The 12,321-nt window shown below is 47.9% G+C and overlaps 1 protein-coding gene across 1 annotated transcript in view; it reads right to left on the bottom strand.

Annotated features, from left to right (window-relative positions):
* Positions 1-311: 311 nt before the first annotated feature.
* Positions 312-12,321, bottom strand: part of LOC144773615 (transient receptor potential cation channel subfamily M member 2-like) — a 531,293-nt gene continuing 519,283 nt past the window's right edge. The window contains exon 34 of the mRNA XM_078658758.1: positions 312-3,043. Coding sequence (XP_078514884.1) covers positions 2,918-3,043 — 126 coding nt within the window. The 3' untranslated portion in view covers positions 312-2,917. The remainder of the gene's footprint in view (positions 3,044-12,321) is intronic.

Raw genomic sequence — 12,321 nt, 5'->3', positions numbered from 1 at the left:
ATCTATTTTACCGACTCTTAAATACCGAATCGGTAAAATTCGGTATTTAAGTGTCGGTAAAATAGATTTACCTACATCTGGCCCTCAGTCCTTTGTAAGTGCTCCTACGTAATTCCGCAAGTCGCAGCACGCCCTAGTCCGTAGAGGGCTGGGATGGCCCCTATGATGAAGCATGTCACCGTGGGGCAACCCTGGTGAGTGAGGGGACACCTAAAAAGAGGAATATATTTTTCCCTTTTTTCTTTCTTGGAACTATTGACACTATTCCAACACCAGTGTGTTTTGGGAATAAAGTCATAGACTACGGCTGGGTTCTTGATCTCTGTCCTCAGAGATCTTGTGTGACTTCGACCTCATGGTCACAGGTTAAAATCTCTGCAGGTCCACTCAGCCTTTCATCCATATGAGGTCAATAAAATGAGTACCATTGAATTGGGTAACAATGAACATCTGTTATTCATCGCCAAGATACCGCTGGGTGAATGTGCGCTTTACAAATACATGTTATGTTATTACTCCCAAAATGTAAACAAACATCTCCATGCTTCCTCTGAAATTAATACTCAACTGTCCACCAATCCTAATTTCACAATTTATAAAAAAATATGTCATTTGGAACAAGCAAACTGTAAAAAAATGATTTTCCTCTTGTTATTTTTTACACTGCATAGGTAAATGTTCAAGTTACCTGCAAAGCCGAAGGTAAGAAAACACAGCTTACTGCCTCAAAGACTGCCTAGTCCAAAGACTTTACAGAGGAAAATAACTCCGCTAATGTGAGGTCTGTTCAGAGTGATTGTATCTCACTGCACGGATGTAAACATTTGTACCCTGGGTTCCTTTAAATAGCTATGTTTAGAACTACATGACATAAATTACCATTGTTTAGGGACATGTAGTGGGGGTGTTGAAAGTGCTACAGATCATCTTCCCAAATCTTACTTTGAACTTTACTTGAGCTTTAGCATGTGGCGGGGTCAGGAGTCATCCACTGGGGGCGGGCTGGGGGAGCAGCAAAGCGCTAGGAAGCAGGTGTTTACAATGATGTGGTGGTAAAATCCGAAAGCCCTTTTGTTTACTTAATGTAACACAATAGAGTTTCAACACCTTATTCACAAAGCCTGAGCATACAAATTTTGTTTCAATGATAGCATGTGCACTTATTAGCATGGAGACTCCAGAGCAGCCTCTATGTCCTTCTCCTGATTAGCATGGAGACTCCAGAGCGGCCTCTATGTCCTTCTCTTGATTAGCATGGAGACTCCAGAGCGGCCTCTATGTCCTTCTCTTGATTAGCATGGAGACTCCAGAGCAGCCTGTATGTCCTTCTCTTGATTAGCATGGAGACTCCAGAGCAGCCTCTATGTCCTTCTCTTGATTAGCATGGAGACTACAGAGCAGCCTCTATGTCCTTCTCTTGATTAGCATGGAGACTCCAGAGCGGCCTCTATGTCCTTCTCTTGATTAGCATGGAGACTTCAGAGGGCCTCTATATCCTTCTCTTGATTAGCATGGAGACTCCAGAGCAGCCTCTATGTCCTTCTCTTGATTAGCATGGAGACTCCAGAGCGGCCTCTATGTCCTTCTCCTGATTAGCATGGAGACTCCAGAGCGGCCTCTATGTCCTTCTCTTGATTAGCATGGAGACTTCAGAGCGGCCTCTATGTCCTTCTCTTGATTAGCATGGAGACTCCAGAGCAGTCTCTATGTGCTTCTCTTGATTAGCATGGAGACTCCAGAGCGGCCTCTATGTCCTTCTCTTGATAAGTATAGAGACTCCAGCGCAGATTATATGTCCTTCACTTGATTAGCATGGAGACTCCTGAGCAGCCTCTATGTCCTTCTCTTGATTAGAATGTAGACTCCAGAACAGCTTCTATGTCCTTAGCATGATTAGCAAGGGGACTCCAGAGCAGCCTGATGAGCACCGAGACTCCATAGCAAGCTCTATGTTCTTCGCCTGATTAGCATTGAGACTCCAGAGCAGCTTCAATGTTGTTCGCTTGATTAGCATGGAGACTCCAGAGCAGCTTGATTTGCATGAAGACCCCCGAGCAGCTGCTATGTCCTTTGCCTGATTTGCATTGAGACTCCAGGGCAGCTGCTATGTCTTTTGCTCCATTAGCATGGGGACTTCAGGGCAGCTTCTATATCCTTTACTTTATTAGCATGGAGACTCCAGAGCAGCTGCTATGTCCTTTGCATCATTAGCATGGAAACTCCACAGTAGCCTGCCCAGTGCCCACCCTCATCCTTTGCAGGAAGATGCAGTAGAAGCCCTATATGCAGGATGCAGAAGCGATTTGTTAGGTATCAATGGGAATGTGAGCTTTGTAGGAGCCTCACATCCCCTGCTGGGTGTGACATGACCAGGGCCTACCATGGCTCTTCCATCATGCACAGAGGAGATCTTCTTATATCCCCTCCCCTTACCGCAGAGATGGTTAGGTAGTGACCTAACTCAGCAGTCCGGAGGTGCAAATCTAATTAATGTTTGTTTGGCACGCGGTGAGAACCCTGGTGAAGTCCATCAAGTAAGAGACATGAAGATCACAACCATGAAAATAGATAAGGTAAGCAACGAGACCACATGGCTGTTTGGGGACTTCGTCTAAGCTTACGATATATCACAGTATTGGAATGAGGGAACATCAGCCCCCATCAGCGATGATTAGAACAGTAGAGATCACTGCGCCAGGGCCTTTGGCCAGATTTCAGGAATCATTTCACAGTAAGTGCTTGTGAATAAAAATAGAAAGATAAGGTTTAGGGAATGAATTAGGGGTGGTTGTCATACTGGAGGGCTCGATCTTTAAGAGCATGGTCCATGGACGGTGGATGACCTTGAAGAGATGCTGGACATATGTCAACCTAAAGTCCAGCCATGACAAGTCGTCTGAAGCATTCTGAGCCTAGATCAGTAGTGAGCATCAAAGCTCTCTGCCACACTCTGCAGGATATCTTTCATGTTCGCGAAGAGGGGGATTTTCTGATCCACGATTTGCCAGCGGATGGAAACAGTGGGCCCAACATCAAGAAGATTCTGCCAGATAGAGAGAGAGAGAAAGTTACCATCGAATACAGGACCTGTTTTGCTTGACCAGGGCAAACTACTTTTTTCAATGCAGTACGAAATTTTCCAAAAGTTACATAGTCCCTGACAACAGCTGTACAGTAAAGTCAACTGAATCAAACTCATTCATCTCTCATTGGGACACCCAATTACCACAGAGCACACACAGCCATGACTCATGTAAACCAGTACGCCAGGTACTTCTTCTTTACAAATTGCCACTGATGGCACTTTTGTGATTCCTGTGAATATTGAATAATAATAAGGAAACTCTTAAATGTATCAAATTTTCAAAACACATTCAAATAAACTTTGCTCAAAGAACAAAAATTGAAAACAATTTTAAAATAAAATAATAATTATCTTCATAGCATTGATCATAGCAATTGGTTTGTGTGATCTTGTTGCAAATGGATGATTGAATGGTGATCATTATTGGCATTTCTCTTAGTACTTTTAGAAAGTGGGCATATTTTGCCATTCTGTGCCTCTGCCTGCCTGTGAAATCCTTGTCTGTAGGAGTTGGGCAATTTGTGCATTCACTCTAGACAGTCACACAAACGGAGCTGAGGTGTACCCTGCATATCCTATTGGCCCATCACCAGGCTGATGTGTCTTCCTGAGCTAGAATGGTGGGAGGCGTTGTCATTGACACATGAATAGGGCTGTGCCTGTCCTCACCCAAAGCTGTCTCCACCCCCCTGTAGTATGTCTGGAGCCAGGTCAGGGAAATGCATGGCCTTGTGCACGATAGAGACTTTTCTTTGAAGTATGCTTGCTTCAAAGGCAGAAATTGGTATAAGTACTGAAACCATAACTTAAGAATAGTTCTGGGCCAAGGGGACATTCTGCCAAGAAGACGAGCTGGAGAAGCAGTCAGGAGGGACTACCACTTTGCTGTGTGCTTTGCTGTGTTGGCATGCTGTTTGCTTTTTTGTCTTGGGCAGTGAAAGGACTGGACTTTGCTTTCTACATTCTGCTTGCCAAAGTTCTCGAAGGGATTGTGTGAGCTTGCCTCCTCTTTTTTTTTTTTTTTAACTCTTTATTCGTGACTGTTACAGGATATCATGCCTTTCCGTACATTTTCTCATCATATCTTACATCAGTCTTTTCCGTTTTCATAACCATTACTTTGTGGGAGCAGTGCATTTCAGTTATAAGTTGTTTGTCATAGCAATCCCGGATACATCCCATATATACTCTGTAAACTCCAGAATCGTTTCTTACATAAGTATCACACCCCAACTGTCCCCCCAACCCCACCCGCCCACCCACCCTCTGTCTCCTGGTCGGTCTCACTTGCGTTCCTCCCATCCCGGGGCAGGGTGGCTCCGTCTATTTGTAATTTGGTAAAAGCTCTAGGTCTGGTCTAGCCCTTGTGAGTCGTAGTGGTGCTCGTGGTTCCCGGCCCCCCTCCGTTACCTATGTGAGTTCACCCCACCGGGTCTCCCGAACTGTCCAGGTCTGTCCCTTCTAGGTCCAACAGCGTCGAGTCCCATTCCTGAGCTATGGGATATTTGCGCAGGCCCTTGCTCTCCTCTTCTCGCAGTGCCGAGGATTCTGCTTTGCCCCATTTCAGTAAGTCGTCGCGCCATATTTCTAACTGTGGGGCCCTGGGCGACTTCCATCGCATGGTGAGCACCCTGATCGCCAGCACTAGCGCCAGATCCATAAATCTCAGTTGTGCCTTGCGTGTCGTGTGCCGTTTCCTGTTCCCCAGTAGGCACGGTGACGCACCCTCAGGGATCTGGAGTGTTGTTATGGAGTGTAGCATATGTTTGATCGTCCCCCAATAAGTGTGTATCTTCGGGCATGACCATAGCATGTGGAGAATATGTGTTTCGTCTTGGTAACATCTTGGGCAGCAGTGTGCGGTGGCAGGGAACATCCGATGTAGCCTCTGGGGTGTAAGGTAAGCTCTGTGGAGGACCATGGCCTGTATGAACTGAAACTTAACATTCCTGGACACCCGTCTATGATGGCCTAGAATAAGCTTCCATTCCCCGTCCGTTATGGTTTCGCCCGAGTCTGCAGTCCAAGTCTCCCTGAGTGTAGCAATCGGTGAAGGCACATGGTCCCTGATGCCAACATATAACCATTTCACTAAGTGTCCCCCCGTGCCCATGTAGTATAAGAGGTGTACTAACTCATGTTGTTCCGGTTTTGTACGTTGTGGGGCCCAGGCCCGTCGCACGTAGTGTGTAACCGAGGCGTGTAGTAGGTATAAGCGTGAGGGTGCTCCCGTGGCTTGTACAAACGAGGTGTGGTCCAGCATGGTGTCGTCGCCGAACAGGTCTCCCACCCTATCCACCCCAGTCTCTGTCCAGGGTCGTAATCTGCGCAGTGTTAGGGTCCCCTGTGGTGTCGGGAGCCCCAGTAGTGGTATTTTGTCCGCATACGGGGAGGTCCCAGTCGAGTATGACAGTGCTTTCTTCCAGCAAGTCAGGGCCACGTGTAGGAGGGGGTGACAGTTCCTAGGGATCCTAGCATTGGGCAAGAGAAGGGAGTGCAGGTCTCCACGCGCTATTTTGTCCGCCGTGTAAGCGATTTCATGCAGGTCCCTGCCCGCCACCCATCGGGTCAGCCATTGGAGTTGGCTGGCATAGTAGTAACTCCGCAGGTCAGGCACTCCCAGGCCGCCCTGTCTGACATTCAGTTGCAGTTTCTTAAGACTAATCCGTCTTCTCCCCGAGCCCCATATGAGGCTGACCAGTAATGTATTTAGCATGGTAAAAATCTGACGCGGGAGCAGAACCGGTAGGTTCACGAAATAATACAGTATGCGGGGAAGCAGGACCATCTTCGAGACCGCCACTCGTCCCATCACTGATAGGGGTAAGGACGTCCAGAAGCCCACGCTACCTCGCAGGCCAGTAATGGCCTTACGGATATTACCATCAATCTGGGCCTCCGGGTCCCGGTAGACCTGTATTCCGAGATATTTAAACGTGGTCGGCGACACTTGGATTTCGTGGGCCCCGAACTGTATGAGGGGGGCTGTCGGCCATCTCGAAAGAAGAAGCCCAGGGACTTCCCTGGATTTATAGCCAGTCCAGATATGACCTCAAATCGTCTAAAGGTATTTGCCAGGACCGAGTGGTCTCCTCGCAGGTTCCGGAGGAACACCAAGATGTCGTCGGCATATATTGAGATCATGTGGTCGGTGCCTTCCACCGGTATGCCGTCCTCCGCAGCTCTATTGCGAAGCGCAATAGCCAGGGGTTCCAGCGTCAGCACAAACAGTAGTGGCGACAGTGGGCATCCCTGTCGGGTGCCTCTATGGACTTCATAACTGTCCGATGTGTGTCTCCCCGTGCGTGCTCTAGCCGTCGGACCTGTGTATAATAAACAGATCCATTTTAGAAGGCCTTCCGGGAAACCAAATCGATGCAGGACTTCGAACATGAAATTCCACGTCAGGGAATCAAACGCCTGACGGAGGTCTAGTGCTATACAGCCAGCGTGCGGTAGGGTGTGGGGTGTAGTTGTCATGAGGGCGTGGAGTCGCCTCGAGTTCTGGGAGGTACTCCTCTCTGGGAGAAAGCCACATTGGTCAGTATGGATCAGGCCAGGGAGATGGTGCTGGATCCTCATGGCAATAGCTTTACTAAGGATCTTATACTCCGTGGAGAGCATGGAGAGGGGCCTGTAATTACCCACATCCTGAGTGTCCCTACCGGGTTTCGGGATAGAGATCACCATGGCCTGCATGGTGGTAGCCGGGAGATGGCCAGCCTCGTACGCCGTGATGTATATTTTCTCCAGGACAGGGGCCAGCACATCAGCATATGTTTGATAAAACTCCCCTGGTAGGCCATCCATGCCCGAGGTTTTACCCCGGTTAAGCGAGTGGATTGCTACCTTTATTTCCTGCTGTGTTATAGGTCCGGCTAGAGCCGCCTGGACTCCAGGGGCCAGCACTGGGAGCGTCAGTTCGTTCAGGAAGTCCGTCATTTCGTCCCTGTCCACCGCAGCGGGAGGTGCATAGAGGTTCTCTAGGTGAGTCTTAAATACAGTGTTGATACCCAGTTGAGTGTGTATCAAGACACCCGCCGTGTTCCGGATAGACGTTATTGTAGGGCTCTCAGGGGCATCCCGGCCAGCCGGGCAAGCAGAGCACCGGACCTGTCCGCCTCTGACTGTTGTCGTTTCAAATAGGCCCCGTAGTCCATCACTCTCAGTGTCTCCAGTATTTCAGCATGTTCGATATTACACTGCTGTAGATCAGTATGTCGGCCAGGGTCTAGCCCTACTGCATTTTCAAGGTCACGCATGCGCTTCTCCACTTTGCATAGTTTACTGTGGATCTCCTGTCTGGCTCCCACTAAGCGGCCTATAGCAGCCCCCCGTACCACAGTTTTCATTGCGTCCCACACCACTAGATTCGAGGACGCAGAGTCCCAGTTCGTATCGAAGTAGCCAGTTAAGGTATCAGCTATGTGTGATCGAAACGGGCCATCCTCGAGCAATGTAGGGTTAAGTCTCCAGGTAGGGACAGGTGAGGGCACTCTACCCCAATGCAGGTCCAGCGCTAGCGGCCGGTGGTCCGAGAACGTTTTAGCAAGGTAGTCTGATGTGTCGCATCTAGTCGCGACTGAGGTGGAGCACACAAATCTATCTAGTCTGGTATGCAGGTTGTGTACAGGGGAGTAGTACGAGTATTCTTTATATGTTGGGTGCAGTGTGCGCCAGATGTCAGCCAACCTCCAACCCCGAAGCCACGTCCCAAACAACTCAGACAGTTTATGTATTCCCGCCGCCTGAAGGGGGGGGTGCGATCTGTCAAGGGCCATATCCAAAATCATGTTCCAGTCACCTCCCAAGATCCAGGGGACGTCCACCCAGTCCGTCAACGCCCGGCCCACTGCAGCCAGGAACTTATCTTGGTCGAAATTCGGGGCATAAATGCTGCCCAACACTACCACCTCCCCGTCCAGGGTGCCCCTCACCAACACATAGCGCCCTTGTTCGTCTGTTCGTCTCTCTAGTTCTACAAATGGAGTGCCGTGGCGCACCCATATCGTGGCCCCTCTGGAGAAGGCAGAGTACGTGGTAGAGAATATAGTACCTCTCCATTTCTTCCGTAGCAGGAGTGCTTCGGAATGGGTCATGTGTGACTCCTGTAGGAACACTATCTGTGCCTTGTGTCGTAACAGGAAAGCATGCACCCTGTGTCTCTTCTGCACTGCCCCCAGCCCTCTCACATTCCAGGTGACCAGCCTATACTTGCCTCGTGTTTCAGCCATAACCCCGTATAGGTGTCTCAATGAGTGTTCTTCCCTATCCCAAACCCCAACTGTGGAGGCGCAGCCTCTGAACTCCGCTGTGCCGAACCATAAACATTGTAACGTAATTAAACAGGTAACGTTGCATACGCTAGTGGGGGGTCGGCCAAGCGCTGGCCGTGTCCATAGTGCCATGTCTGGTCAAGGTGCCGGCTCAACGGCGCCGCCGGGAGAGTTCTTTCGGGATTGTTCGGTATATGTATCCACGTCTTGTGGGAGGGGGGGGGAGGAGAGGAAGGGGCAGGGGAGGGGGGGGAAACAAGGTCAGTCCCATACTGGTACCATCAGCAAACAGCGGCCAAGTGCCGTAGGATCCCATGAGATGCAGGAGTCACAGCTCGCGGTCTCCGCATCTAAGTCTCCCTCCCCACCCATGAGTAGGCCACGTATTGGCCGCCATCAAAGAAGGGTCACATACATTTTCCAAGTAAACCTCCTCCGCCTCCCCCCCCCCCGGACCCCCCCCAGTTCACACACAAAAAGGATATCGTGGTGTACTCCAATTTCAGGTCTGGTCCATAGGAGGTATTACTCTTGGGCATTGTCTAGAAGTTCGTCCGCGGCTCTCGGTGTCACCGTCGGGAACAGGATTATACTGTTGTCCGAGTCCGAGTGGGCTGTGCTATCCTCAGTGTCTGTGTTAAGTGTCTCTCGGTTGTCTCTGAAGGAGCCCACTGCTGTCACTGCCTCCACCTGCCCCTGCTTCTGCTTCTGGGCAGTCAGTTTATGTTGTTTTGGGTGATTGCGTCGGGCGCCGTCCCCGTCCTGAGCTTGCCTCCTCTTAAGAAGTCTCAGGGCAGTCAAAGACTTAAGCTGCAGTCCCTGAACTCCTCTGCTGGGAGTTTTGACCTGACAAGTGATGCCAATTCCAGTTCGGAGCCCTTGAAGGTGGCTTTTGCTCCAAAGAACCCAAAAAATCCAACCTGTTTTTCCTGACACAGCACTGCTGTGCAGTTGAAAATCCAACTCCCTCCCTGCAATGCAGCTAAAGAATTGATGCAGTGCCTGTCGTACAGTTAAAAGATCGCCGCAGCCCGAGCACTGTCACCTACACCTGTGGCACCTGCTTCAACTCTGATGCAGGGCCTTCTGTGTGGCTGAAGAAATTAACACGTCACCTGCCCTACATCTGGAAAATCTATGCAGCGCCTGTTTCGCCGCCGCTGCGTTTTGCATTGACGTGGCACAGCAATAAGGCATCAAGGACGCATGTCTGGATTTCGACGCATCACTTCCCCTCACAGTAAAGAACCAAAGCATTACCTCCCTGACAGTAAGGAATGAATGCATCACCTCCCCTGTATTGCAGTAAGGAACCAATGCATCACGTCCCCTGGCAGTAAGGTACCGACGCACCCCCATCCCCGGAGTAAGGAACCGACGCATCAATTTGATTTTCCGTCGTCTCACCTACCCCATGTCTGTTTTTGTCTTTGATAGTGACGCATCCCAGGTACTTTGTGCTAAAAGTGATGCACCCATGAACTGAACTGTTTTGAACATTTTAAAAGTGATATCTCTACTTGTGTATGTTGGATCTTTGTAGTTTTTGTCTTGTTTGATTTAGATAAATATTAGATATTTTTCTAAACTGGTATGGTGTCCATTTGTAGTGTTTTCACTGTGTTACTGTGTGTGTTTGTACAAATGCTTTACATATTGCCTCTGAGATAAGCATGACTGCTTGTGCCAGGCTCCCAAGGGGGTGAGCAGGGGTTATCTTAGCAGTGTAATCCTCTTTCCCCGAATAGAAAAAGGGTCCCTGCTTGGATAGGGTGTAAACCCCAGCCTACTAGAGACCCCCATTTCTAACAGTCTGTTACATTATTCAAAACATAAATAAATGGTGCAGTTAGAGACAAAACATTAATTTGAAATATATCATGCTACATACAAGCCTCATTAAGCATGTTCATTTTTATTTTTTGGGGTTTTTGATAGCGCGCACACGACCCTGAGTAGGGTATCAGAGTGCTTTACAATACAGAGCAGAGTAAGTATACAATATAGATCAGAGTAAGTATAAAAACATGTTGGGAAGGTTTGGCAGATAACAAAAGTGATAATAGAGATGAATTGTTTAGTGCAGAGGGAACAAGTTCAAGTACGAGACAATCATAAAAGCGAGGGTGTCATCAGGGAAGAATAAACGGTGAGGATTGTTAAGGAGTTATGAGAGGAATTTGCTCATCAGGAATGATTTGGCTTCCCTTTTGAATAATGGTGTTGAGGAGATTTTTCCGGTGAACAGAGGTAGTGAGTTCCATATTCTTGGTGCAGCTCCGGAGAATGCTCTGTCAAAAGTTTTCTTCTTGCTGAAGCGTTAAGTTTTCAGAAGTAGATTGTCGGAGCACCTAGAATGTCTGATTCCTCCAGATATAGTAAGTTTCTGGGATAGGTATTGGGGGGCATTGTAGTGTAATGCCTTATGAGTGAAGCAGGCCATCTTTAGGTGAATTCTAGCTTCGTAGGGTAGCCAGTTGAGCGCCTTCAGGTGTGGAGAGATATGGTCAAATTTCCTAGATCCTGTTAGGAGTCTTGCTGCTGCGTTGAGACAGGCTTTTAAAGGGGCTGTTGAGATTTTGGGAAGCCCCGAGAGGGTAGTACATATGTACTCCAAATTCGATAAGACTAAAGCCTGAACTGCAGTTTTGAGGTCAGGGTTCTTAATAAATGGTTTCATTTTTCTGAGATAGCTGAGGTGAAAGCGGGCATTTTTAGCCAACAGGTTGATGTGTGTTTGCATATTAAGGTTCTTATCCTGTGTGATTCCTAGCGATTTGTTGTAGTCTATCTGAATTGGAGTGCAATTTAGAGCAATGATCAACTAGTCCATTCCTTTATCACCAGAGAGTTTTTTGGTGGGGAGATTAATAGAAATTCAATTTTTTGCAAGTTTAGCTTGAGGAAGTTGGTTGTTAGCCAGTGGACGGTCTTTCACGAGCTTGATTCATAATATTGATCTCTTGAATGGAAGTGACCTTGATGTACAGTTGAGGGTTTTACGCGTTCATGTGGAAGGAGATATTCGCCTGCTGTTGTAGTTCGGTTAGTGGCTCGACATGGAGGTTGAATAGCATGGCGGATAAAGTTGAGCCTTGTGGTACTCCTAGTAGGTTAGGGGAAGAGAGAGAGAGATTTTTATTCACCAGGAAGGTTTGCGTTCTGTTTTCCAGAAAGGATTTGAACCATTGAAGGACTGTGCCAGATAGTCCCATCCTGTTTTCCAGTCTTTATAGAATTTTGTTGTGATTGACAGTGTTGAAAGCTGATGAGAGGTCAAGCAGGACTAGTAGACACGTTTCATTATGGTCGAGAGCGAGTAGGGCATCGTCGACAATATGAAGAATAGCTGTTTCTGTGCTATGACCAGGTCTGAAACCCGATTGGCAGTCGTTTGAAATTTGTGATGTGTTGGTTTAATTGTTTCTGAACACATTTTTCCAAGATCTTGCCAAGCATGGGAATTTTTTGGGGTATAGGTCGGAAGTTATTAGGATTATAGGGGTTTTCAATTGTTTTTTTAGGATAGAGTTGACTTGACCAATTTTTAGTGAATCCGGGATATGACCTTGTGAAAGCGAAGCATTGATGATTTTGGTCCATAGAGGAGAGATGATATGGTAGATGTGGGGTAGGCAGTTTGAGGGGAGAGGGTCATTGAAATAGTTATTGGGTTTGATGATGCTAAGGTTTTAGAAATATTACTTACATCATAAAGTTTGAGGGTAGACCAGTGAGAGTTATTTTTAGGCAAAGGTAGATCAAGTTGGATAGGATTTTCGACTTGTGTGTTCATTAGGGTAGCTGAGTTGATTCCTCCCGTCAAGAGCTCGTGAAGGAGGCAGTTGGTTTTAGCTGTGAAGACTGAAGAGAATTCTTCACTACTTAGCTGCGATTTCGAGTTCATGAGTGTGGTTTTGGCCAATTTGCTTGATTGTTGTTTTAGCATTTCGAAAAGTT

Source organism: Lissotriton helveticus, chromosome 8 (genome assembly GCF_964261635.1).
Source record: "Lissotriton helveticus chromosome 8, aLisHel1.1, whole genome shotgun sequence".
NCBI classification, from domain to species: domain Eukaryota; kingdom Metazoa; phylum Chordata; class Amphibia; order Caudata; family Salamandridae; genus Lissotriton; species Lissotriton helveticus.
This window is presented reverse-complemented; position numbering and strand designations above follow the sequence as displayed.